The sequence below is a fragment of the Bos javanicus genome, chromosome 29 (genome assembly GCF_032452875.1).
Source record: "Bos javanicus breed banteng chromosome 29, ARS-OSU_banteng_1.0, whole genome shotgun sequence".
Classification (NCBI taxonomy): Eukaryota; Metazoa; Chordata; class Mammalia; order Artiodactyla; family Bovidae; genus Bos; species Bos javanicus.
Window position 1 is genome coordinate 47,817,563 of NC_083896.1, and position 12,397 is coordinate 47,829,959.

The 12,397-nt window shown below is 49.4% G+C and overlaps 1 protein-coding gene across 1 annotated transcript in view; it reads left to right on the forward strand.

Annotated features, from left to right (window-relative positions):
* The window catches only part of PPFIA1 (PTPRF interacting protein alpha 1), a 76,455-nt gene continuing 64,058 nt past the window's right edge, over window positions 1–12,397 (forward strand). The window contains exons 1-2 of the mRNA XM_061407306.1: window positions 1–148; window positions 1,354–1,617. Coding sequence (XP_061263290.1) covers window positions 1,354–1,617 — 264 coding nt within the window. The 5' untranslated portion in view covers window positions 1–148. The remainder of the gene's footprint in view (window positions 149–1,353; window positions 1,618–12,397) is intronic.

Genomic DNA, 12,397 nt, shown 5'->3' on the forward strand with positions numbered 1-12,397 from the left:
AGTGACTGGGGGCGGCGGGCCCGGGGACGCGGGGCCGCGGGGAGCGGGGCGGGCGGCGGGCGGCGGGCTGCCTTCGTCGGGCCCGGAGCTCGCCTGGAGCGAGCAGCCGCCCGCGGAGCGTCCTCGCCCGCTCCCGCCGGCGAGCAAGGTAAGGCAGCGGGGCACCGAGGCAGGGTCGGGGCGGAGCGGGGCCCCGGGCGGCGCACGGCTGCTTAGTGTCAGCGCCCCCGGGAGCGGGGGGCGCGGCCCGGGGGGACCCCCGGCGGACGGACTCGCGGGGCCGAGCGGCCCCCCCGCCAACACCTCCCTGACCCCAGCGCCAGGTGACCCAGCGCTGGGCGCGGGGACGAGGACTCGGGGCCGCAGGAAGCCGCGGGCCAGGCCGGCCTCCGTGGAGTCCGGTCCCCTGCGCCCTGGGGTCCCCGCTGCTGTCGCACCGGGGCGCGGGTGCGAGCCGGCTAGAAGCGTCGTTCTCGTCGGGTGCGCGGTGCGCGGCCCTGGGCACCTCCGTCCCGGGGGTCCGCCGAGCCCGGAGCACCGCCCCTCGCCCCGTCATTACATTTGAGACAGAGGAGCCTCTCGTAGTCTCACCCGTCACTTTTCGACCCTTCCTATCCATCCATCTCCACCCGCTGTATTTCCATTGTGGAATATTTTTGGGGGGGGAGTGGGGTGGGGGGGGGAGAGGCTGTGAACTTACATAAGTGAGGTTGACTGACCAACCACCGCAGTCTTTGCAAATGCACGTCTCCCAGTCCTTAACGAGCCTAGTTCCCGTTTAGCGCTCACCAAATCCAGCCCAAGAATTCGGGGAGCTAGTCAGTCCTTCCCCGGAGCTGATTGTACACATTCCTGTAAGATGCCTGATGGGTTTTGTACTTGTCAGTTTTACTGACTGTATGCTCCTTCTGTGCTTTTTCCTGAAACACGATTGGGTGGCACGTGTTTTGACTTTCTCTCTCCCTCGCCCTCCCCCCCCCCCCAACCGGGAAATAAGAAAGGAGGAAAAAAAAAAAGGGTTACAGAAGCACACTTGTTTTTCAACAATCAGAAAGTACGGCTTTGCAAACAGAATGCCACAGGGTTTGTCCTTTGTGTGAGGGGTAGTCTGTGTGGTCTTTACCCCTTCACTGATTATGGTCAGTAGTCGTTCTTGTGTTGGGTGTGCCTTGCACTTCGGATAGGCCTGTGTGTCTTTTCCCTGACTACTTCTCTCTACAGAGCCTAACAGTCAGATCTGGAAATAGCAAGGCCCCTCATTTATCAGCTCCAGATAGCTAGAAAGTTGCAGCTTTGTAGAAGCCTTTATTTAGAAGCGCCTGATGACGGTGGTCCGGGTCTCTTTTTTTCAAGATGATGTGCGAGGTGATGCCGACCATCAGTGAAGCAGAAGGCCCCCCGGGAGGAAGTGGGAGCCAAGGGTCCAGCTCCCCTTCGCAGCCAGATGCAGATTCACATTTTGAACAGTTGATGGTCTCTATGCTGGAAGAGAGGGACCGTCTTCTGGATACGCTGAGAGAGACCCAAGAAACGCTGGCATTAACCCAGGGGAAACTGCACGAGGTTGGTCACGAAAGAGATTCCTTGCAGAGGCAGCTCAATACTGCGCTTCCACAGGTATGGCTGACCTTCCCCTGCAGGTTTTTGTCTAAACGCTTTTTTGAGGGGATGCTGCTATTTTAGATGTGTATTTTGCCATCATCACTTGCGCAATGGTGGTTCTGTTATTTGTAAGTCACATACAGATAAAGTTCCTGAGGGATTGAACTTCTTAGCTAGAGCAAACTGTGGTGCACTGTCGAGTCCTGTGAAGACACCTTATCGGTCCTGTTCATCTCTTGGGGGGGGGGTGCAGCAGAAGGAGCCGCCTAGATTTGCAGGAGAGCTGCAGAGTTTTGGAAAAAAGGGCCACCAAGTAACCAGTTTCTGTGGTGCCTTCAGCTTTGTTGCCTTAAGCCTTTCCCCTCCTAATCGTGTGACTCCGTGGGTTGCATCACGTATTTCCAGTTTCCTAATGCAGCGTCCTGGTCAAAAGGAATGGCTCTCCCAGGAAGAGAATGTTTACAGTCTGCCTTTCCCAGCAGCCCCGTGCTTTGTAAGCCAGGTTGTCTCAGGGGATAGAAGACTGAAGATGGGCTCCTTCAGCACTTTCTCTTTAGCAGCTGAAGGTTATAAAGCTCACGGTCACAACAAGGTTTTCATCTAAGGGCGTTGCGTTTGCAGCCGTGTGTCCAGGCCTTTTCTTGTGGCTCTGAGGATCTAATGATGAGTGCAGGGAGGTGTCAGCTGAAGACTGCGCTGGGCGGCGCAGAGTGTAGTGGGAGACGCCAAGGTTCCTTGGGTGTTTATGGCTGCGGAGGTGCTGTTTGCCGTACTCAGAATAGGCGCCTTTATGGTGCTGTCAGATAGACCTGAATAAGCGTGCATGCATTCTCTCGTGACGGGTCTGCAGTGGTAAATTAGTAAATGAATAATTACTAGCCTTAATGCATTTCTTGGCTTTCGTCAAGTCTCCTGAAAGATTGATACGCCAAACATTTGGATTTCCTCTTTAGCAACAGGAATTTGACGTCAGTGCTATAACGTTCCTTCTCTGTCAGATGTGAGAATCATGGAAGTTTTTTCCCGTTTGAGTCTTGTAAATTACCAGGCTTGTTTGGGTCCAATTTTGTCGCCAGTACCACTGTCTCCAGGAGATGGTGAAGGACTGTGTGCTGCAGCCCACGGGGTCACAGAGAGCTGGACACAACTTAGACTGAACAACCACCGCCACCACCGCAGCTTCGAAGGGTTGCCCAAGTTGTGCTTTACTGGGATTTCATCGTAGTATTTGTAAATCTTTTCAGTACTTGGGCGTTTTTCTTTTGTTCTTTCATAATCGTATTTGTCTTATTGTAATTTGAGGTGCAGCCGCGGACATGTAGTTTTTTGGAAGGATAAGCACAGGGACGAAGCAGGGAAGGGCCGGGAGTCTTGTCGAGTGCAGTCTCGTGCGGTGGAGGTTGTCACCAGCAGTGGGACAGCGCTCAGTGCTTTGTTTCCAGCTGCTGCTCCGTGGTGTAGCCTGGAAATGCCTTGTTGAGTGAAGAATGCGATGATGTCACTGCTCACCTACTGAGCGCCTGAGTCCAGCGTTTTAGAAACATGGGAACCAGCAAGTCAGCCTTCCTTGGATCCTTCCCTTTCTTGGCATCTGTGGTCTGTTTGGTGGCTAATTGTGTGATCAGGTAGGCGTATGAATAATCCTGCCAGATATGTAGGAAGTAACAATGTACTTAAAAAAACTTTACTGTAACAGAACATAGGTCAGAAAAATTCACACGTCATAAATGCACATTGCAGTGAAGTTTTCACCCTGTGAACACACTCTTATAATTACTGCCCAGACCAAGAAAAGAACATTCTCAGGCTTCCCAGGAGCCCCTCCCACCCGCTCCCAGCATCTCTCCCAGAGCTAACTGTAGTCTTTTCATCATTGATTACTTTGACATGTTCTTGACTTGGTGCAAATGAAAGTAATATGTGTATTTTATTTCTTGATTCTTTCGTTCAGCATTATTTTTGCGAGCTCTGTCCATGTAGGTTGGTTGGTTCTCGCCTGCTATGTAACCCAGTGAATGAATATACACAGGGCTTCCCAGATGGCTCGGTGGTAGAGAACCCACCTGCCAATCCAGGAGTCGCAGGTTTGACCCCTAGGTCGGGAAAGTTTCCTGGAGTAGGGAATGGCAACCCACTCCAGTATTCTTGCCTGGAAAATTCCATGGACAGAGGAGCCTGGTGGGCTGTGTAGTCCATGGGGTTGCGGAGAGCTGGACGTGACTGAGCGACTGAGCACACTTGAATGTACCGTTGTTTATTCTTTCTGTTGTTCATGGGGATCTGAGTTGTTTCTAGGTTTTACAAATGCTGCCCTGAATGTTCTTCTTGCTTTCTGGTGCGGATGTGCATGCATCTCTGTGGGGTGTGTTCAAAGGCGTAGTACTGCCAGGGGATGGAGTGTGTTCGACCCTCGGTGGTGACCATGACGGTCGTCCTGCCCCCGCCCCGAGTGTGAGCCTCCGGGGCTTGTGCCCCTTGCTGTCCTGGGTTCTGGTTGTGGCTGGCTGGGGGTGCTGAGCAGCGGCAGCTCCGTGGGGTGGGGTCTTGCTAGTCCCTGTCCGTCCCCGCCCCACCCACCCCCAAGCAGAGCCACTGCTTCTCTCTGGGCGTTTGGTGCCATTGGAAAACCTTTTTTGATGAAGTAATTGTCTTTTGCCCATTTTTCAGTTGGACTGTCTGTCTTGTTTCTTATTGAATTTAGGCGTTCTTTTTATATCCTCTGAGTACACGTATGTATGGCAGGTTTTTTTTTTTTTTTTTTACTTTCTTGAGTGTGTCTGCCTTTACTCTCTCTGAGTGGTGTCCTTTAAAAAATACAATGTCTTACTTTAACGTATCCCAGGTGACCAGTCTTTTCAGTAATCTTTAATGCACTTGTGGCCATTGAGAGATATTAACAAGAAGCCACATGAAGAGACTATCTTGTAAAAGCTTTATTGTTTATCTTTTACAGCTGGATCTGTAATCCATCTGAAGTTGGTTTTGTTTATGGTGTGAGACAGGGGCCTTGCTTCCTTTTTCCTCTTTTGAGGAATGGGTATCCAGGTGTAATTTTTTTTTAACTATCCTTTCCCCAGTGTCATCTCTGCTGTAAACCAAGTGACTGTAAACGTGTGGGTCTGTCTGGACTCCCCTGTGCTTCACTGATCTTGTTGTCTTTTTCGCACAAATGCCACACTGCCTAAATGACCTTTGATTGAGTTGGTATCAGATCTGGTAATTTATATCCTACAGCTGAGTCCTTAATCAGTATTACCTTGGCTAATCTTGACCCTTTGCATTTTCAGAAAAGTTTTAGAACCCACTTGGCCGTCTTTCCCCAGAAAATGCTGGGATTTTAATTAAGGTTGAATTTAATTTGTTGACCAGTGAGGGGAGAAGTGACATCTTTTTAATATTGTTCTTGTAATCCGTGAACACAATGTGTATAGCTCTCCAGTTTTTAGATCTTCTTTTATAGTTTGCTGTGTGTCTTGTACATGTTTGATTAGATATGATATTTTCAATGCCATTATAAATCACTAATATGTAGAGATAGAATTGATTTTTCTATATTCACTTGCTGAATCCATTTATTTCAAATAATTCTTGTATTTTTTTATGTATACACGATTATGTCTGCAAATAAGTGCTTTGTTTTCCCTCTTTCCAACTGTGATAACCCTTTTCTTTTTCTTGCCTTATTGTACTGACTAGGATTTCCAGCATAGTGGTGAACAGAAGTAGTGAGAATAAGTATCCTTGTCTCTTTCCCATTATCAGAGGAAAAGCTTTCAGTATTTCACCATCACGTGTGATATTAGCTTTTTTGTAGATATTTTTATCAAAATATGTAAATTCTCCTGTTAATTTGATAAGAGTTTTTTCTTAGTCATGAACTAAAATTGTTACATTAAATTTTCTTAAGTTTATTTTCTGCAGATTTTGAAACAGGTGATTTTTCTTTTATGTGGTGATTTAACTTTTAAAAAATTTTGTGATTCTAAAACAATCCCAACCTGATCTCGATGTATTCTCCTTTTGTTGGGCTTTATTTGTTAGTGTTTTATTTAGGATTATTTCATCTGTACTCAGAGTCTGTAATTTTTCTTTCTTGTACTTCTTTTCCTTGTTGGTTTTAGTATCTAGGTTATGCTAGTCCTTATAAAACAAGGTGGAGAGTGTTCCTTGTTTACCTCCAGAGTTCTGTGAGATTGCTGTTTTCTTTCCTAGATTTTTGGAAGAATTGATTGGCAAAGCCAGTTGGTTTCATTGTCAGGAGGCTTTTAATTTCAGATTTAATTTTTTTCATGCAAATCAAATTTTCTGACTTTGTATGTCTTCTTGGGTCTATTTAGGTAAAGCATTTCCCCCCTGCTAGGAATTTATTGAGGCCAGCAGACTCCCCAGTTAGTAAGTGTCCTGTGGTTCAGAATATCTTTCTTATCTGCAAGATGTGTTGTCTCTGCTTTTAAAAATCCCCGATGCTGGTGATTTGCTCTTTGTCTCTTTTTCTTAATCAGTCTAATTTATCAGTTCTTTGGAAGAGCCAGCTTTTGGCTCTGTTTTTTAAAAACTTCATATTTGTTTTCTGTTTCCGTATTTTCTGCTCCTTTTTCTTTCATCTGCCTTGTGTTTCGTTTGCTATTCTTTTTTTCTGGTTTCTTGAGATAGAGGGTTAACTGATTTTTAGCCTTCTTTCTTTTCCAGTATTTGTGTTTAAGGCTTTAAGTTACTCTCTAAACACAGTTCACTGCATCCCACAAATTTGAATAAGCCAAATTTCCATTATCTTTTATGTAAAAGTGTTTTCTAATTTTCGTTGTGTGTTTTAAAGTTATTATTCATGAAGTTCTTAAAGAAGTATGTCATTCAACTTCCCAGTGTTTGGGGAAGTTTTTCTAGTGACCCTTTTTTTATTTCTAACCTAATTCCATGAAGAGCCCCGTCTTAGTCTTTTTGGGCTACTGTTTTAAATACCGTGGACTACCTGGTGAACAACAGAAAGTTGTTTCTTGTAGTCCTGGAGGCTGGTGAGTCCCAAGATCAAGGTGCCAGCAGGTGCCACGTCTGCTGAAGCCGGTTTCCTGCTTCCTAGACTGCCCGCTTCTCCCTGCCCTCAGCACGGCAGCTCATTCCCTCCTGCCCTGATCCCCTCCCAGAGTCCCTGCCTCCTAGGATCATCACTGCGTTCGGGGTGAAGTTTGAGGGCACATAAACTGTCAGCCCATTGCAATCCCTAAGTGTTATTTCAGTAATAATCCCTGTATGATTTCAGTCCTTTGAAATAATTCAAGCTTCCCTGGTGGCCCCATATATATTCACTTTGTTATGTGTTCCTTGGACCTTTGAAAATAACGTGTATCAGTGGGAATGCAGTGGCTCCTGTTGTGTCAATTAATCAGGTTTGTTAATCATGTAATTCAGATTCTGGTAGCCACGTTGAATCAAGCAGAAATAGGTGAAATTAACTGTAATATATTTTATTTAACACACCCAAAATGTTACCATTTCAGTGTGTAATCAGCATGATAAAACCTAATGAAATATTTTACGTTCTTCTTTTCACGCTGAGCCTTCGAAATCCAGTGTATGTGTCATGCTCGCAGCACATCTCACTGTAGAGCCAGCCGCATTCCAGGCACTTCATGGCTGCAGGTGACTACATTCCAGGAGCCCAGTTCCACGAGATGTGTCTTTGACGTCTCCCACTGCGGTTGTGAACTTGGCTGTTTCTCCTTTTCTCTTGCTGTCAGTCCGTGTATTGATATTCTGAGGTTGTGTTATTGGGCACATTCATGTTTGGAATCCTCGTCTTCGTCCTGGGCTGGACTTGTGCCCGTCTGAGACGCTCCGCTTCCTCGCTGGCGGGGCTTCTCTTTAGACGCTGTCTGGCAGTGGTGCTGCCGCGTCAGTTCTCGGTCCTGTGTGCCTGGGCATCTTTTGCTTCCACCTGTCTGTGGTCTTGCGTCTTGACGTGTGCCCCTGTGAATAGTGTATAGTCTCCCTTTAATCGGTTTGACACTTCTCGCCTTTGAGTGAGAGTATCGCTGTGTGTATAGTTTGGGTATTTCCGTCTGGAGACACCTTGTCACCGTTTTCCGTCTGCGCCGCCTCCTCTCTGCCCCCCTCTTGCTGCCTCTCAGGAGCGGGCAGTGCTGTCCTGACTCCGCACTCCCCTGTCAGGTTGGCGGGTGTGCATTCGCAGACACAGTGTGTGTTTCACATTCAAGTCTAACTTAGTGCTTTTCCTGCCTCCCTGACACAACTGTTTCCTCTTTGTCACTGTTATCCTTTACAATTTTAGATACATTTTTGGCATTATCATCGTTTTGTAGCGTAATATTTACCCTCACAGTTACCTCATTGTTGGTCTTCACTTGCTTTTTGTATTTCTGTCAGGGACTACTTTTCTTTTTCCCAAAGAACTGCCTTCATATTTTTTTAGTTCATGTCTTTGGTTGATGAGTTGTCTCATTTCCATTTGCCCTAAAAGTCTTTATTTTGCTTTCACTTTCGAAGAGTGTTTTTGTTGGGTATAGAATTCCCGGTTGGTGGTTATTTGTTTTGCAGCATTTTACAGATGCCAGTCCATTATCTTCTGACTTCCTTGTTCATGGGAAGTCAGCTCTCAGTGTTGCTGTGCTATTAAAAGCCACACCTTTTCCCTCTGAGCGCTTTGACATTTGCTTCTTGCCTTAGGCACCTGCAGAGCTGCGGAAACCAACGTGTGGTTTCATTTTTGAGTCAGTGGTCTGATTCTTGAACCAACTCTTGCCACTGTCCCTGTCAGTCAGTTCAGTCGCTTGGTGTCCGACTCGCTGCAACCCCGTGGACGGCAGCACGCCAGGCCTCCCTGTCCTTCACCACCTCCCGGAGCTTGCTCAGACTCATGTCCATAGAGTCGGTGATGCCATCCGGACATCTCATCCTCTGTCGTCCCCTTCTCCTCCTGCCTTCAATCTTCCCCAGCATCAGGGTCTTTTCCAGTGAGTCAGCTCGTCCCATCAGGGGGCCAAAGTATTGGAGCTTCAGCATCACTCCTTCCAATGAATATTCAGGACTGATTTCCTTTAGGATGGACTGGTTGGATCTCCTTGCAGTCCGGGGCACTCTCAAGAGTCTTCTCCAACACCACAGTTCAAAAGCATCAATTCTTCAGTACTCAGCTTTCTTTATAGTCCAGCTCTCACATCCATACATGGCTACTGGAAAAACCATAGCTTTGACTAGATGGACCTGTGTCAGCAAAGTGATGTCTCTGCTTTTGAATGCGCTGCCTAGGTTTGTCACGGCTTTCCTTCCAAGGAGCAAGCATCTTTTAATTTCACCATCTGTAGTAATTTTGGAGCCCAAGAAAATAAAGTCTGTCACTGTTTCCATTGTTTCCCCATTTATTTGCCATGAAGTGATGGGACCAGATGCCATCATTTTCATTTTTTGAATGTTGAGTTTTATGCCAGCTTTTTCACTCTCCTCTTTCATTAAGAGGCTCTTTAGTTTCAGTCCCTGTAGGCACTTCTTATTCCCCTTTCTGTCTTATTCCCCTTTCTCTCCACCGTGAGGGGCCCCATTTATAGTTTTTAAAAGCATAGATTAACAACGGGCTCCTTCGATATATTCAATACTTTTTTCCCTCTTTTTTTTTTAACACATCCATCCTTCAGTTCACTGATCCTCTCTTCAGCTACTTCCAATTTGATGTTAAGCCCAGAGATTGAGTTCTTAAATTCAGTCACTGGTATTTTAAAGTTCTAGAGTTGGTTTTGATTCTCAGAAATTTTTCCTTTTGTGAGGTATGTTTCGGAACGGTGAAGTTTGCATCTGATGCCTCTAGCACAGCTCTGATAGGCCGATACACCTCTGACCCTTCTGGATCTGGTTCAGTTCTTTCTCTCTTGGTCCTGTTTGTTGTTACACCCTTTTTTGCGTTTTTGGTTGCATGTTGGACATTATGTTTGGAAAACCCTAGAGGTTCTGAGTGATGCTGCCTTCTCCAGTTTCCTCTGACGCAGACCTCCAGTGGGGACAGAGCTCTCTGTTCACTCAGGGCCTGAGGGACTTGAGGCTGGGGGGTCCTTGTAAGCTCAGTCTCAGCAGCCTTCACCCACCTTCCCCCCGACCCCTGGGAGGAGCCCTCCAGCGTCCCCGTCTGGAGGCTGGACTGCCTCCCAGGCCCCCTCCTCGGCAGGTCCTGAAGCCCACAGTCTCCTGAGCACTGCGAGGGGACTGATGCTCAGCCGGTTTGGGCAGAGTGTTGGGCACGTGTTCCGTGCCTCCCTTTTTCTTGGGGAGCTTGGTCTCTGACGTCCAGCCTGACTTGTCAGGCCTGCATTCGAATTTCTGTCTTCCCAGCCCAGGGAGCCGCCCAGAGCCGTGTCAGCCAGTCCCCCTGCTGGACTTGTCCCCTGCCTTTTCTCCCAGGGTTGGCTTTGCTCAGATGCCCTAAGGGAAGGCATGGCCGTCTCAGTCTCTCTGCTTCCCTTTGGTTTGGAATCTTAGGTTGTGGCTGCCTGGGGACCTCTTTTAAACTGTATTTAGCTTTTCTAGCTCTTGGTAGGCTTACCTAAAGCAGCTTGTGTCTGTGACTGGAAGTGGGGACGCCCTGTGTGTCTCCTCTTGTCTGAAGCCACATGTGAGTGTGAGTTATAGTTGCTCAGTCATGCCTGACTTTGCAACGCCATGGACTGCAGCCTGCCAGGCTCCTCTGTCCATGGAATTCTCCAGGCAAGATTACTGGAGTGGGTTGCCATGTCCTTCTCCAGGGGATCCTCCTGACCCAGGGATCCTGCATTGCAGGAGAGTCTTTACCATCTGAGCTACCAAAGGAAGCCACATGTAACAGTCACAGTAATTCTGTTGATCATCTGTATTTGATACAGGAGGAAACAAGAGCCAGGGGTCCTTGCTTGGTACCCAGGGTGGTGTTTCTACTCAGAGTCCCCATTTCCCGGCCTCTTCAGTGCCGCTTGAACTTGGGAAGAAGGTGGAGCCCACGGCCACTCGAGCTGGGGACAGAGGAGTGGTCCCCGCCTTCCTCCGCCCCTGCCAGCCCAGGGCAGCCTTGCGATGACGCGGCTGGCGGTGGAGGAGGAGTCTGAGGAGGGAGGGGTTCCAGGACTCTGTGACGTGGTCACACGCGGGTTTTCTTTTTCAGTTTGAAAAAAATAATGGCTCTTAGTATTCCCTCCAATTTCACTTGAAGGTTGAACATGAAGATTGTATTCTTAAAGTTGAGTGCAGTGAATTTACAGTCTTTTTGAAAGCAACAGTTGAGGTTTTAAAAAGACGTCTCAGAGAACTCCAGTAGATAAAGTCAAAAAAAGAGAAGGTGTTCAGGGTGTACTGCGGGCGGGACCCCAGACTGTACTCTGTCTCTCCCAGAGTCTGTGACTGCTGAGGTGGGTGGATCCACACCCCAGGCACTGGGGACCGAGGTCCTCCATTGACAGCAGAGGCTGGGCTGAGCCAGGAGTGGGCAGACTGTGCCCGGTGAGTGGAGAGCCTCAGGAGGGGGGGGGGCGCCTCGGCGGTGCACGGAGGGGCAGCACCTGGCGGGGTCTGGGGGGCGCTGGCTGCCGTGGCTCGAGGCAGGGCACCCCTGAGCCTCTGCCATGCAGCCCCCGTGGGGCAGAGTTGTCTGGCAGCCCAGGGTCAAAGTGAAGAGGGTGCGTTCGCAGCAGGTTGAATGCACCCCTGTCCCCACTGTGGGTTCATTTTCAGTGCCTGGAGCGAGGTGGGTGAAGTGAGTGAGCCAGTGAGGGAGGACCGAGCTCAGGGTCAGAGTGGGGACAGCCAGCGCGGTGAGTCCTCTTCAGCCGGGTGGGCTCTGGGCACTCAGGTTCGGGGTGCCCTTTCAGTGGCCTCACAGGAGGCGTGTTTGGGGGGTGGAGGGGCGGAAGCCCACTTAGAAGACGTGCTCATTCCTGGTGGTGGTTTCTGAAGCTGGTTATACTGTTGGGTTCGACTGCGACCCAGTACCCTTGCAGGGTCCTGTGTGACGGTGGGCCTGAGCTGTGAGCACGGCCCTCCTCCTCCCGCAGCCCACACGCCCCACAGCCTTTGGCGGCCCCTCCTCTCTCTGCACCCCGGATGCTGGCCTGAGCCCCCCACCCCCCATTCCCACGGTCCGGTCCGGGAGACGTGCGCTCTCCCAGGTCCTGGCCTGGCGCACACAGCCCGCCTCCTGTGGGTGGGTTGCAGGGCTGTGATTTCCTGACTCTTGGAGCCGCCTCTGGGGTCCGCTGGTGACATCTGGACCCTGTCTTCACACACAGGTTGACCCAAGGAGGGTTCGAGCCCGGTGGGCCCTCTGTCCCCACCCCCGTCCCGCCCCAGCCGCGCTGGGTAAGAGGTCACCCCTCATATGACGTTTTGCCCTTGTGAATATGTTAGTTCTCTCAGAGGCCATTCTTCTGACCCTGTCCCCTGCTTGCTAACTCTTAGCTCCTGCTAAGAAACCTGGCAACTAACTCTTCCAAAGAACCAGCTCTACCCTGGGTATAAAACTCCTCAAAAACGCTCATATTCTGACAGCAGTTTTATTTCCGCTAAGGAAACGGTTGGTAAAGTAGAAATAACGTGCAGCTCGAGCTCCACAGAGTTAGTGGCTCCCGCTGGCCTCCCAGCCTACCTCCCTGCCCGCTTTTGGCCTCGCTTCGGGACGGTGTGGCTTCAGGTGGTCCCACTCGTGGTGGAAGGTGGGCTCTCTGGGCTGCGGCGGTGATTTCAGGCCCGTCTCTGACTCTCTGCACTGCTGCTGCTCCTCGGGGGCCACCAGGGCCCTGAGGCCACTTGGTGTTCCTGCCAACTCACT